The 12,523-nt window shown below is 40.7% G+C and overlaps 2 protein-coding genes across 3 annotated transcripts in view; both read left to right on the top strand.

The window, feature by feature from the left end:
* Nucleotides 1-9,637, top strand: part of LOC122873706 (sodium/potassium/calcium exchanger 3-like) — a 64,096-nt gene extending 54,459 nt beyond the window's left edge. The window contains exons 12-17 of the mRNA XM_044190781.1: nt 191-461; nt 572-738; nt 1,936-2,050; nt 2,222-2,334; nt 2,760-2,825; nt 7,053-9,637. Of these exons, the coding sequence (XP_044046716.1) occupies nt 191-461; nt 572-738; nt 1,936-2,050; nt 2,222-2,334; nt 2,760-2,825; nt 7,053-7,205 (885 nt within the window). The 3' untranslated portion in view covers nt 7,206-9,637. The remainder of the gene's footprint in view (nt 1-190; nt 462-571; nt 739-1,935; nt 2,051-2,221; nt 2,335-2,759; nt 2,826-7,052) is intronic.
* Nucleotides 9,638-11,348: 1,711 nt separating this feature from the next.
* Nucleotides 11,349-12,523, top strand: part of LOC122873704 (ras and Rab interactor 2-like) — a 47,913-nt gene continuing 46,738 nt past the window's right edge. Inside the window, exon 1 of one of the 2 annotated variants that reach the window (XM_044190777.1) lies at nt 11,349-11,572. The gene's annotated coding sequence lies outside the window, so the exon portion shown is untranslated. The remainder of the gene's footprint in view (nt 11,573-12,523) is intronic. The other variant, XM_044190776.1, reaches the window with a different exon arrangement.

Below are 12,523 nucleotides of genomic sequence, written 5' to 3'. Positions count from 1 at the left end.
CTTTTTTCTGATTTCTATAATATAAATAAAAAATTAAACGAACTAGAGCAGTTAACTGGGACTCAAACTGAATCTGACTCACTACTATTCATGCTACACAACAGGAATACAAAATGTCCAACTGTGTTAATGTAAGTATTGTAGTCAAAGCTTAATCTTGTTTATAATAATGTCCTATAATCATTTCCAGAGGCAAAGACTGATCAACACCACTGAGACTAGAGTCAACCGCATCACTAACGGCGACTCTGACTCATCCGCCAGGGCTCAGGGGAGGCGGGGCTTAGAGAATGGGATGGGCGGATCTGACCAGGGTCCGAACGGGAGATGCAGACTTCAGCGAATGGAGTCTGGGAACGAGACAGAGAATGAAAATGAGGATAATGAGAACAATGAGAATGACGAGGAAGGAGAGGGAGAAGATGACAATAATGGCCCCCTGCTGCCTTTCAAAGTTCCAGGTACAGCACAGATGAAAAAACATGATCAATTCCAATAAATATTTGTTACTAGTGCTATCACTGAAGCCATCATCACATCTGTTATCCCTTCTTTTTCCTTCTCCCTCCAGCTGGGGTGTGTAACAAGCTGAAATGGCTGACCATGTGGCCGCTGTCCCTGCTTCTGTTCTTCACCGTGCCCAACTGTGCCAAGCGCCGCTGGGAGAGATGGTTCATGGTCTCCTTCTTCACCGCCACCATCTGGATCGCTGGCCTCTCCTACATCATGGTCTGGATGGTCAGTGCATTCTCACTCACTAACATGCTGATTTAAAGAATGTTAAAACCGCCTCCATGAAACTGGGAGATATTGTCCTTTAGGGCTTTTAGTTTTAGTTTAAGCGACTGTACAAAAAATATTTGATGAAACTATTAAACAGTTACATCATAAAGGTGTGTTTGGCCATATTCAGAGGACGATAATCCTTTGTCTGTATCAGGGCTTTAATTTCCTCATCAAATTCAACTAGTTGCTAATATGCAGTAGGACCAATATATCAGGTCTGAGAAACAGAACAGACGTGGATCTTTATAGTTATTAGTGATTCAACATTATCTCTCCAGAGTGTGCCACATTTTTCACCAGCATACAGCAGCTTCCACTGCCACTTAAATCTGCATCATAACAGAAAGCAGAACTACAGTAAAGTGAAATGTTAGCCTATAATATAATGCAAGTTTAGCATAACACATTGGCAACTAATGAATTTAAATTCATATACATTTTTATTATTTGGACAACAGCCCCAGAGGTGCCTCCTGATATTATTTCACTCACAGTAATACAGTAACAACTGTTACTGCAAGTGGCTGGAATGTTCAGATGCACCATTTTTGCAATAATTTTGGCAATTGCTAATTCCACTTATAGTGTACACCATTCTAAATTATTTATGTACTTTTAGTTATTAATGGGGAAACGAATTGTACTAATTCAATACTGTATTGTATTGTACTGTTGTATTATTTTAAGTTATTGGGAGAGGGTGTTTTTCAACGGTAGGGTGTAGTGAAAATATTAATAAGACTGGAGAGGTTCTTGCTTTTTTAAAAGTGAAAACATAATGTTCAGCCCCCCTTCCCAGCCCGATAATGTTTGTGCAATCCCTTAATGAGACTGGTGCAATGCAAGAAACATGCTCTTTCTATAAAACAGAGTGACTAACTGAATCCCAGAGATAGCTGATCTATACTCAGTTCATTTAGTATCGTCATTGTCAAAGTGGAGATAATCATGAAGAGGAGGAAAACTCTGAGGATTGTTACATTTTGTGCTAATCTGTATTAGCATTTTTTACAGGTGCATAAAACTCTCTTATCCTACTGTAATTTAATTCCAGATGGGAACTTCTTTCAGTTGTGGTCTTGATTTGATTTACTGTACTGCTGAACTATATATAAAAAAGTGTATTGAGAAAAAAATGTTTGGTTTCAGGTGACTGTGATCGGCTTCACTCTCGGCATTCCTGATGTTATCATGGGCATCACCTTTCTAGCAGCAGGCACCAGCGTCCCAGACTGCATGGCTAGTGTTATAGTCGCACGGCAAGGTACACACACACACACACACACACACACACACCCATGCTTAATGGGTATAAATAAATGCATAAACGCTGTTAAGAGAAGGAGTGGTGTTACACAGCAGAATATTGCTTGTCATAATTGACTTGTCTCCTGACTGTATACAGACCTTGACAGTGTTGCTCTCCTTGCCTCAGGTCTGGGAGACATGGCCATCTCCAACTCCATAGGCAGTAATGTGTTTGACATCCTGGTGGGCCTGGGCCTGCCCTGGGCACTGCAAACACTTTGCATCGACTACGGCTCCAACGTGAGTGCTTCTCAGCTCAGCCAGAGGAGATTCTGCTGGACTAGAATAGAACGGAGCTGTGTTCATGAAGGACGGGAACAGTAGTCTGTAATGTTCAGTGCAGAGCAGTGAGGGAGTTTATGATTTAGTGTTTTACACAAATACACCCACACAATATTTGTTGGGGCACTGCACAGTTTATCACCTTACACTGACAAGATATTATGTTTTAATTGGCCTGCTGCTTACTCTTCACATGAGAAAAACATTTTTGGAATAGGTGTAATAAAAGTCTGGCTGCATAAATACAGGATGCAAATCTGTGTGTATCAGGACAGAGTAACAGCCACTGCCTTCTTTTCTTTTGACCTGACTTTTTTTTTTTAAACCTACATTTTAATGCATTTAGGAACCCTGACAGTATATCTCTTTGTTTGTCTCCTCAGATCCATCTTAACAGCAGAGGTCTCATATTCTCTGTTGGACTCCTACTAGCCTCAGTATTCTTCACAGTAAGTACCAGACAGTCTACTGAACTGGGCTGTCCTGGCAGTTCTGGGGGCTAAAGCACATTCATCCAAGATCTTTGTATTTTTGAATCCAACCATAGGCATAGGGATGATACGGTTGCGTCCCTACCAACCTCCAGGAAAGCTAAAATATCCCTACCAATCATTTTGGGTTTTAGTCGCAAGGCTGATACAGTTTTTCATTTTTGTTCAGTGAAATCTGCACTGTGCTATAGACAAGCACAGAGTCAGCTCACTACGGGCCAAGATCACTACACATGAATTGAGTCACTCAACATCACCTTGTGATGTAAAATTGTGTTGTGGAATTGAACATAAATTTCTATTCTATGTAGCTATTTAGCTAGGATGATGGAGACAAAATGATGGATTGAGAGAAATGATAAAAAGAACTCGTGGAATGGATGATTAATTGAATGCAGAATATGTACAGCAATGACATTTGGCGTCTAGGATCTCACCTTGTCACTGCTCACAAGGAAACACTAAGCTCAGCAAAGCAGGGAGTGGGGAGTGATGAAAATAACTTCCCCCCCTAGGGGAACGTGGTCGCAGAGCCTACAGGTGGATGCTGGGGTGGAGGTGGGGCTTATGTAATGCTTTAAGAGCATAAGCAGCAGCAGCAGCAAGTGACAGCATAGTTTTCAGCGCTGTGGCAGCAGGCATGGCAGCAAACATTCGCAAAGCCGATTTATTTTGAGTCCAGCGTTGTTTACTTTCATGTTTACTAGCTTGCTGTCTTCTTCTTCTCTGCCTTTGTTGATGCATTGCTGGGTTTCTTGGCGTGTTACCGCCACCTGTTGATCAGTGGAATGGTGTGAAATCATTGGCTGGACTGCATATCGACGTCACCCATGTGTGCATGCTGCGTGTCCTCGTGTGTGTGCACGAGACAAACAAAACAGGGACCCGTTCATAAATAAACAGCTCCATAGCGCTGCTAGAGGTCCAAACCTCGACAGGTTACCTTTAAGTACACTGCCATTATGAAAAAGGTGTGTTGGATATATGCTGCAGTAAGAAGAGTATGTCATGTGTTAGTAGTAGCGGACTCGAGTTGACTGCCTAAGCTAGCTCACAGTCTTTTGAATAGATGAATAGACTTGATTTTAGAAATTACTATATTGGCATCTAAATATAAATGGTGCAATTTGAACACGTGACGTGTTTAATATTATAGCGAAAACATGTTTGGACCATGGATGTATAAAGAGAACTGGATACTGGAAATTTTGATCCATTGAGGTTTTATATTTGTAAAACGATTTTAAAATCTGTGACGTCATCACAATGTAAAGTGTATAGGCCAAGCGGGATGTCACGGGCGGGGCCAGCGGGCGAAACACTACTGCACATATTCAGTGGGCCGCATACCCCGGAAGTAAACCCGGAAGCTAGAAAACTTTTTTGCCGTATGCGCCAGACCAAGCAAGTCACATTGGAATGAATAGGCACCATTTTGGGGTCCGGTATCGAGTTCAAATAATACATCCATGGTTTGGACACTCAACACATACTCATGTTTCCCAGTGACTCCTTCATCAACTAATTTGTTTTGAAATCATAGAAATAAACAAATGACACCTCGCTGTCAAAAAACTTTTTTCTCTCCGTCTGCGCATATATCTCTCCACCATGAAACGGGAAGCAGCAAACCGGGTAGTTGCTTTGGTAACGGCCGAAAAAGCTCCTCAAAGCGGCCTACCATCACACAAACATGATAGACAGTGAATTAACAGTGTTACGAGTCAATTCGGCGTGTATCTGATCCACCAACCAGCACGTATTTTAATGACAAATCTTAATTTTTGAAACGGTTCGCATCTCATTCCCACGGTCCTCTCCCACTAAAATAGTGCAGCTAAACAACGGAGAATGATAGTGAGTTGGGTTATACTTTACTTGGATAGTCCGTATACAGACAGTTTATATAGAGGATTTGTAACATTTCAGCAGCTTATTAGTTTAGATTCAACAGTTTCACAAATAAAGTTTTGGTTAGGTTTAGGCACAAAAACATCTCTGTTAGGATATGTTCATGAATTGTCACATATACTTTATTGATAATCTGCTAAACATCTACAGACAGTGAAACAGTTGAAATGTTACAAATACTCTATGACCTATCTGTAGGTGGACTATCCAAGTTTCCAAGCTGAGGCAACAGAAATACAGTTTATCTTTACGGATTATATTGATGCCGACTTGACAAGAAGTGATGTTGACTGCAGTTAGTTATTGGTTTGATTGATGATTTACAGTCTAATAATGTGTGTTATTGTGTGTATTACTGACGGTGGCTGATCAGGCAAATTATCAGCTAATTGTACTTTTTCTAAAGGTTGCCCTTTGTGTGTGTGTTTTTAAACTACTTTCCTAATTAAACATGATGTGCTTGATTCAGTGTACAGTTTTAATAAACTCACTACTGTTTTTCAATACACTGAAACATATTCCAGGCCTGGAATCTAGAAATTAATTTGGATTAGTGTGAGTGGATTAATATTGTCTATCTCAGTGTTGCACGTTGCTTCTCTTGGAGAACTGCAATTGTAGTTAGTTAAAGCACTCGCAAACATAATACTGCATAGCTTTCTGCTATATCCACATTCCACTAGAACACAAGTTGCATACTGTCAAAATGCTTTAGTTTAACTTACAGAAATATAGTTAGCCTAAAACTGACATTTGAATATTTGACCAGTGACAAAATGCTTGCTGCACCCATAACTGAGTGTCAGGATCCCACAGTTTTCCTATTCTTCCAGCTGATGCTTCACGTCTTATTGCCTGTATCCACTTTTGTCTTCTTAGAAGCTCAGTTTGTCGGTCCGGCAGCTTATAAAAACTTAGTTCTGGGTTCTTGTTTGCTAGCAGACCGAAGTGACAAGGAGGCACCTTCACACAAGTCAATGGAGAGCGATGGTCTCTGCACTAATCTAACTATAAAGGAAGGAATCTCTTTCTGTCTGTCCTTTGATTTTTTCGACAACCATTCATCCGATCGACTTCACACTTGGCGGGTGTATTGCTGAGGACCCAAGGGAGTGCAGTGTCGAATTTGGTGCAATTTGGCCAGATGGTGACTCTATAACAACTAATTTTACGTTTTGGCCTATAACTTTTGTCTCAGAAACATATTTTTTTCCCTGGACTCTGTGGTTCCAGATGAATCTACCCATATAAGCCACGCCCATTTGAAATTTTGAATTTTGACCAAATCAGTTTTTTCGCTACTCCTACAAATTTTGAGCAATTGTCACCAAATTTGGTACAGACATCTCTGGACCAAGCTGGAAAAAGTTACTTTTGGGGATTTTTGATAATCTATACAGTTTTGCTATTGAACAAGTTAACAAAGAAACGCTAACATTTCAGTAGAATATAGAAGTACTAACTCTGCATCAGAGTGGGAGCATCCCTCCAGCCACCATCTTAATGTTTTCAGTGTTAAACCTAATGTTAAACTAGGCTTATATTACAAAAAATGTCATGTCTACTGAACGCTGAATGTGTAGATATGATGTCGGAGTGACCATGACAAATTTGGTGCCATTTGGCCAATAGGTAGCGCTGTAGCAGCATCAGCTAACTATAAAGGAAGGAATCTCTGTCTGTATGTATATATGTGTGTATGACTGTCCTTCGCATATCTCGAGAACCGTTCATCCGATCGACTTCACGCTTGGCGGGTGTATTGCTGAGGACCCGTGTGAGTGCAGTGTCAAGTATGAGCGGTTCTCAAGAACGCTGCAAGCAGCACTTCTGGGAGCCAAACAATCGGCGTGCTCCGAACGGCCACGCCCCGAACGAGCACTGCATTAGTTAGATAGAAATTTTAGATAGATCTCTTTTTGTTACTTTTAACACCCAGACAGCACAGTTCACAGCAAACAAATGTACAAAATTATCCATACCATATCTTGTGATGTACCTGCTCCCCTTTTCCATATTCCACCCCATCCTTGTGTCCCTACCAACTTTGAAACCAAACCTACACCCATGACCTTTGTGGCATGGCATCGCCAGTCTCTCCCATTGGTCTAGCCTCTGTCCACTTCAAAAGTGCTAATAAAACAGTAATTGTTTAAATACAATTCTGCTAATCTCTCAGTAGTTTGACAGCACGACACCCACATGCTAACTGCCTCCCCTGTTTACTTTGTACTGTAGTTAAGATTTCACAAATTCTCTCTCTCCTGCTTGCAGGTTCTCGGTGTCCATTTGAACAAATGGACTCTGGACTGGCGACTGGGCTTGGCCTGCCTTGTCTTGTACGCCATCTTTCTATGCTTCTCCATCCTCATCGAGTTCAACGTCTTCATCTTCGTCAACCTTCCTATGTGCCGAGACATCCACTGACCTCCCTCCTTCTTCTTCTTCTTCTTCCTGGTTGGTTAATGGAGGAAACCTCATCAGGTTTCCAGTTTCTTGGCGCCTTGGAACCAAGTCCTACCTTTTTATTTTTCCAAATAGAAAAATAGAGCTCTATATGATTTATCTTTGGTGCAATAGACACAAGAGAGAAGACACCGGAAGTTTAGTTTTTTTGGGACCGGACAAGAGGCGTGAAATGAAAGTCCCAGCAGCAGAGATTGCTGCCAATCATCTAATGAACTGAAAGGTTGGCTGGAGTGAACTTAACTGTATTAACACCCATAGTTAGTTGGTGAAGAAGCTGCTACTGTAACTGACTGACTGGCCGAAAGAGAGAAATCCTGCGCTAACAGCGATTTTTAGCTGGATTGTTTGTTACTCTTTGTACAAATTTGGATATAAGCACACGATTAAGGTATTTTTAAGTAAAAACGGGCTTTCTCTGTATATATTTGAGGATTATATAAGTACTAATATTAGCTGATATATGGGATTCTCTTATGCACAACTGGATCAGTCTTGCAAATCTGAATGATGCGATGACAGTGACAATATTGTTATACTTTAGTGATTTGTTATGCCAGTAATACACTCAAAATGCTTCAACATGTCTCCCAAGCTCAGTATCAGCCAACACAGCATGCTGTACTAGCCACAAGTCAGCTCTAGCTTTGCACTGAGAGAATCTAGATATTTAACACTATTCACATAGGGTCTATTCCTGTTCGTTTTTCTGTCTCTCTACAGGCATATCCGTGTAGATGTGGGCTTTATTTTCTTTTAATAAAACCCACATAGGAAAGGGATCTCCCTGGATCTGACATCCAGCACTGTCACTTTATTTATTAGAGATATTATTCTATCATTGCAAAGCCTCTGCAGGTACTCTTAACATGTAACTACTGAATTTAAAGTTCCCTCTAGACGGTAGACCTCTTGTACGATATTAAATAATTAGGTTTTAGTCTCTGAGTTGAGTATAACATTGTTACTTCTTAAAGCCAAAAGTATTTTTAGAATAGGAGTAAGGTCATAGATGTGGACTTAAGAGTCAGCTCGAGTGCACTGTGTGCATGTGTGTGTGTGTGTGTGTGTGTGTGTGTGTGTGTGTGTGTGTGTGTGTGTCCCAGTCTCGAGAGGAACCAAGGACACCACTGTTACTGGGAAGACATAATCATGATTTATTTATGAATTAATTTATTCAAAGATCATGTCTAACCACCAGTTTCAGCTCTTTGGATCATGTACAGTGTATTAAATGGAACGTTCTCCGCTCTTTGACGACGGAACTGTACAATGTACTATACCTAATATATAATCTAAGTACTGGAAACTGACTTGATGTTGTTTATATTTAAGAATAGAACTTTATAATTTATAAGTTATGTATAGTTTGAAAAGATATCGCAACATTTGTATATTGGTACAAACACGGTGGTTTTTGACGATGATGCACGTGGAGATGTTGTGATTTGGTGAGATGGACTGAAAATGCGATCTTTCTCACTGGTCCTAACATGGGTGGAGGCTGTTGCTAATCCCCCTCGCATGTTGAATTAGTGATGAATCGTGGATGTAAAAGATTCACTTTCAGATAAAAAAAAGGAATTGCGTGCTGATGGCACACCACCCTTTGAACTTTCACAACATTTTGTTTCTTAAACACAGTGCTTAAACTCTCGTGCCATCCCTTGTATTTGAGGCTTCAAAACCAATGCTTGTGGCCATTCTCCTGCTTGTATTTGAGCCAAAGAAACACCTTTGTCAGCAGTATTGCCACTCTGTTTCAGCATGTGTTCAAACAAAATGTGGAAGATATGTATTATTATTTTATTTTATTTTTTACCTTGCAGGATTCGTATTGAGAATTCTCAGGTTAATAGAGTTGCTGATAAGTTAAAAGCATCCTCTGTAGGTGTTGATGCTCCTCCTGCAGCCACAGGAGAGTGCTGTAGAGCTGTGTGACGTCTTCAGAGATGGCTGTTATTTTACACTCAGTAGAAAGTGGTTTGGGTATATTTTCAGGTAGACTACATAGAGACAAAATACTGGTCGGTTTGCATGCCTCTTTCATAATTCAGATTCTTTTGTGTGTAATTTTAATGCATTTGCAAGATCAAAAAGGCCCTGTCTTGATTATGCTGTACATATCAGAGGGATATGCTATTATAAATGATGTTGGAATAACTTCTGATGAGCAGTTATATTTGAGATATATACAGTATTTAGAATGTAGGCCTACAACAGTTAGTTTTCAGCTAATTAATGTCATTTTATGCTCATGTCTTTTGAATTGTTTGTAAATCCTCATTTTTGTTGATGAGGACCTCTGGGCAGAGCTCAGAGCCAGAGAGAGATGAAGATGATGGTCTTGTTCCCAGTGGTCTTCTTGCAATAAACTGATTTACATACACAAATCGTTTTCCCATGTCTTTATGAGCCGTTCACTGGACTGATGACTTCATCATGAACTTTATTTTGACAGCAAGTTATCATAACAACAGAGTGAGACACATGCAGTATACTCAGCATATTTTCCTTTACTTTTTTGAAGAGACTGAAAAATCCTGCGTTATCTACATACTTTTTATTATTTATTTACAGTATATAGTACCAATGATCATTTTAAGCTGATTTAACCTCTAATATTCTGACAATAATAGTGTGTTAAAAACTGATAGTTCATCAAGTTTGATGGTTTTACTATAACATTCATTAAATATTCAGTATCACTTTCTAATACGGCATCATTTATAAAGGATTTATACTAATGAAAAACCGCTGGAGGCTCTTCCTGATGAGCTAAACTGACAAAAGGCTGGAGACTGGATAAATACCAACCATGGGGATTTTTCACAATATGGCAACCCAAAACTTGTTAAAGCTGCACCAATCAATATCTTTACATTAACAATGGGCCATTTGACTATATGTAATGTGAAAGGGGTTCCTCATAATGATGGACACGCAGATAATTATCATTCAACTCCACAGTTCCCCTCAGCTCTAAGCATTTTAACACCTTTAATCTGTTTGTTTTCGTTTTACAGCTGGCAAATCACTGCTGTTTTCTGCTCTGATATACCAACTGTACACTGCCTAGCACTAAACATGAACAAAGTTAGCAACTAGCTGGTGAACATAGAGGAGCATTTTAGCAGCTATAAGGTAACCTATTTCTCTCAGGAGTTGGTGGAGACCAAAACAGAGCTAACAGGAGAGTAAATGTTGGACTTAGATGTGTTCGATGGCCAGAAGTGATGGGGAAAGCAGTTCTTTTCAGTGTATCAGAATCATTAGAATCGTTCATTAAAAAGAGCCGTTTAAAAAGATTTGTTCACCGAATCGTTCAGTGCTTGACCGGAGCTCCGACTGCGTGGTCCCGCTCACTGAGCGGAAACACGGCTCGAACTGAGAACGGTCGTTCGTTAAGGACGCAGTGAGCTGAATTCAGTTGGATAAAGATGCCGTTTGCAAACTGTCATGTACAGCACGTCTGTCATATTGCAGGTTTCATCGTAAACTGCAGCACACACACACACACACACAGAGGTCGGTGTTTATACCGGAAAAGGTCCCCAAGATGTAACAAAAACGTGCCCACACATACGCTCAGTACATCCTTCTAGTTGTCCTCTTTTCTTTTGTGTGTATGTGTGTGTGTGTGTGTGTGTGTGTGTCTAACGTTAAATGTTAACTTAGCGATAATGTTATATATTGTTGTCCATGACCAATGTTGTTGAATTATTGCAGCTAAATGTTAGCGACCCGAATCAGGTGTGTGTTAGCTGTCTTGAACACACCCCATTTCTCCTGCGAACGAATGACTTGAATCGCGCGCTCGGAGTGCGTCTCTGTCCCAGGTCCGCGCCCCTGGAGCTCAACCGAGCTCACTGAGAACGGATCGTTTCAGGGAGTGATTCGGTTCAGTTCGTTCATCATCTTATTTACCATTAATAAAGCCAAATGTTACATTTTTTTTAATATGGAAACTTGAACTGATAAGCGTTACACGGCCCTCGGATGTTATCTAATTTAAAACGTGTAATTAAAAGTCAAGGTGAAATTACATCCTCAGCCAATCAGGCAGAGGCGTCATATTACCGCGGCTCGCCTCCTCGTCCTTCCTCTCCGGGTCTCACACCTCAGTGGTTTTATCCAAACCAGTGTTTCCGTCTCTGTCCGACATCAAACCATGTAACCGACAGAGTTCGGGGACATTGAGGCTCCTCGGTGTCACCCGAAAACCAAACTAAACGGCAACAAAGCAACGCAGCGACTATGAGTTTTCCCCATGGAGCATAACTGGGGTAAAATACCGAGTTAGTGGTGTTGAAGGAAACAACTTTAAGGTGAGTAAAGGCGTCTCTCTGCAGCAGCACACTGGTTGACTCTCTAGACCATTATTTTTGGTTCTAACCAGCAGTTCTCCAACTTTGTTGGCAGGAAAAGTTGAGTTTTTAGACATACTGACTCCAGCTGTGATGGAAGCTTTCCTCTAGGGACCCTGTTAATTCTGTAATTTTAGGAATTTGAAGTGGAACGAAATAGATTTTCGAATCCATAATGAGTGCAGGGACGGTGGGAAGCACTGGAGCGCGTAGCTAAAAGTTGAAAGTAATCTAATGCAGATTCCTCCCGATTTAATGGCTCAAACCATATTGTTTTAATAGTCAGACACAGGAGAGAGGAGAATGTACAGCTCCACAGTCAGGAGTGAAAAAGGTGCCTGTTGTGTAAAATGGCTGGTTGATGCTCTGGTTTGGCTTTGCAGTTTTGCTTTCAGTACGTGTGGGGAGTTGTGGAGCTGGAGTGTCCAGCTGTCAGCTTTCTGCATGTTGAATTATACAGATTGAAGACTAAAATTGAGTGAAATCCCCCTCTTATCTCTGTGTGTATTTTATTTATAGTGGTGACTGACTCAAGCGCTTCTTCTGCCATTAGGCCTCTCCATTACTCCAGCAGAAGCATTGTTGAACTTGCACTTGGCTTGATCTTGTCACAGCAGCAGCAATTTTAAAAGTTCAGTAAGGTCAAGTAAGACTGCGATACTTGGCCCAGATACGTCAAGCATTTAGCCTCCAGTAAAAGTAAATTCATGTGCATGGCTATACATCACACATGTTTTTGACAGGGACTTCAAAGTATTGGATTATCCTTGGAAATACCACTTACATATGGCTATACAGCCCCCAGGCCTTATACTGTATTTTCATCATTTTAGGGACTGTACAAAAATTATTCAGGTGGGGAGGGGGGCTAAACCTTACGTTTCAGTTTTAAACATAACCCTCCCATACCTT

This window comes from Siniperca chuatsi, linkage group LG3 (assembly GCF_020085105.1).
Source record: "Siniperca chuatsi isolate FFG_IHB_CAS linkage group LG3, ASM2008510v1, whole genome shotgun sequence".
Taxonomy (NCBI): domain Eukaryota; kingdom Metazoa; phylum Chordata; class Actinopteri; order Centrarchiformes; family Sinipercidae; genus Siniperca; species Siniperca chuatsi.
Note: the sequence above shows the minus strand (reverse complement) of the source record. Positions and strands in the feature narration are given on the sequence as shown.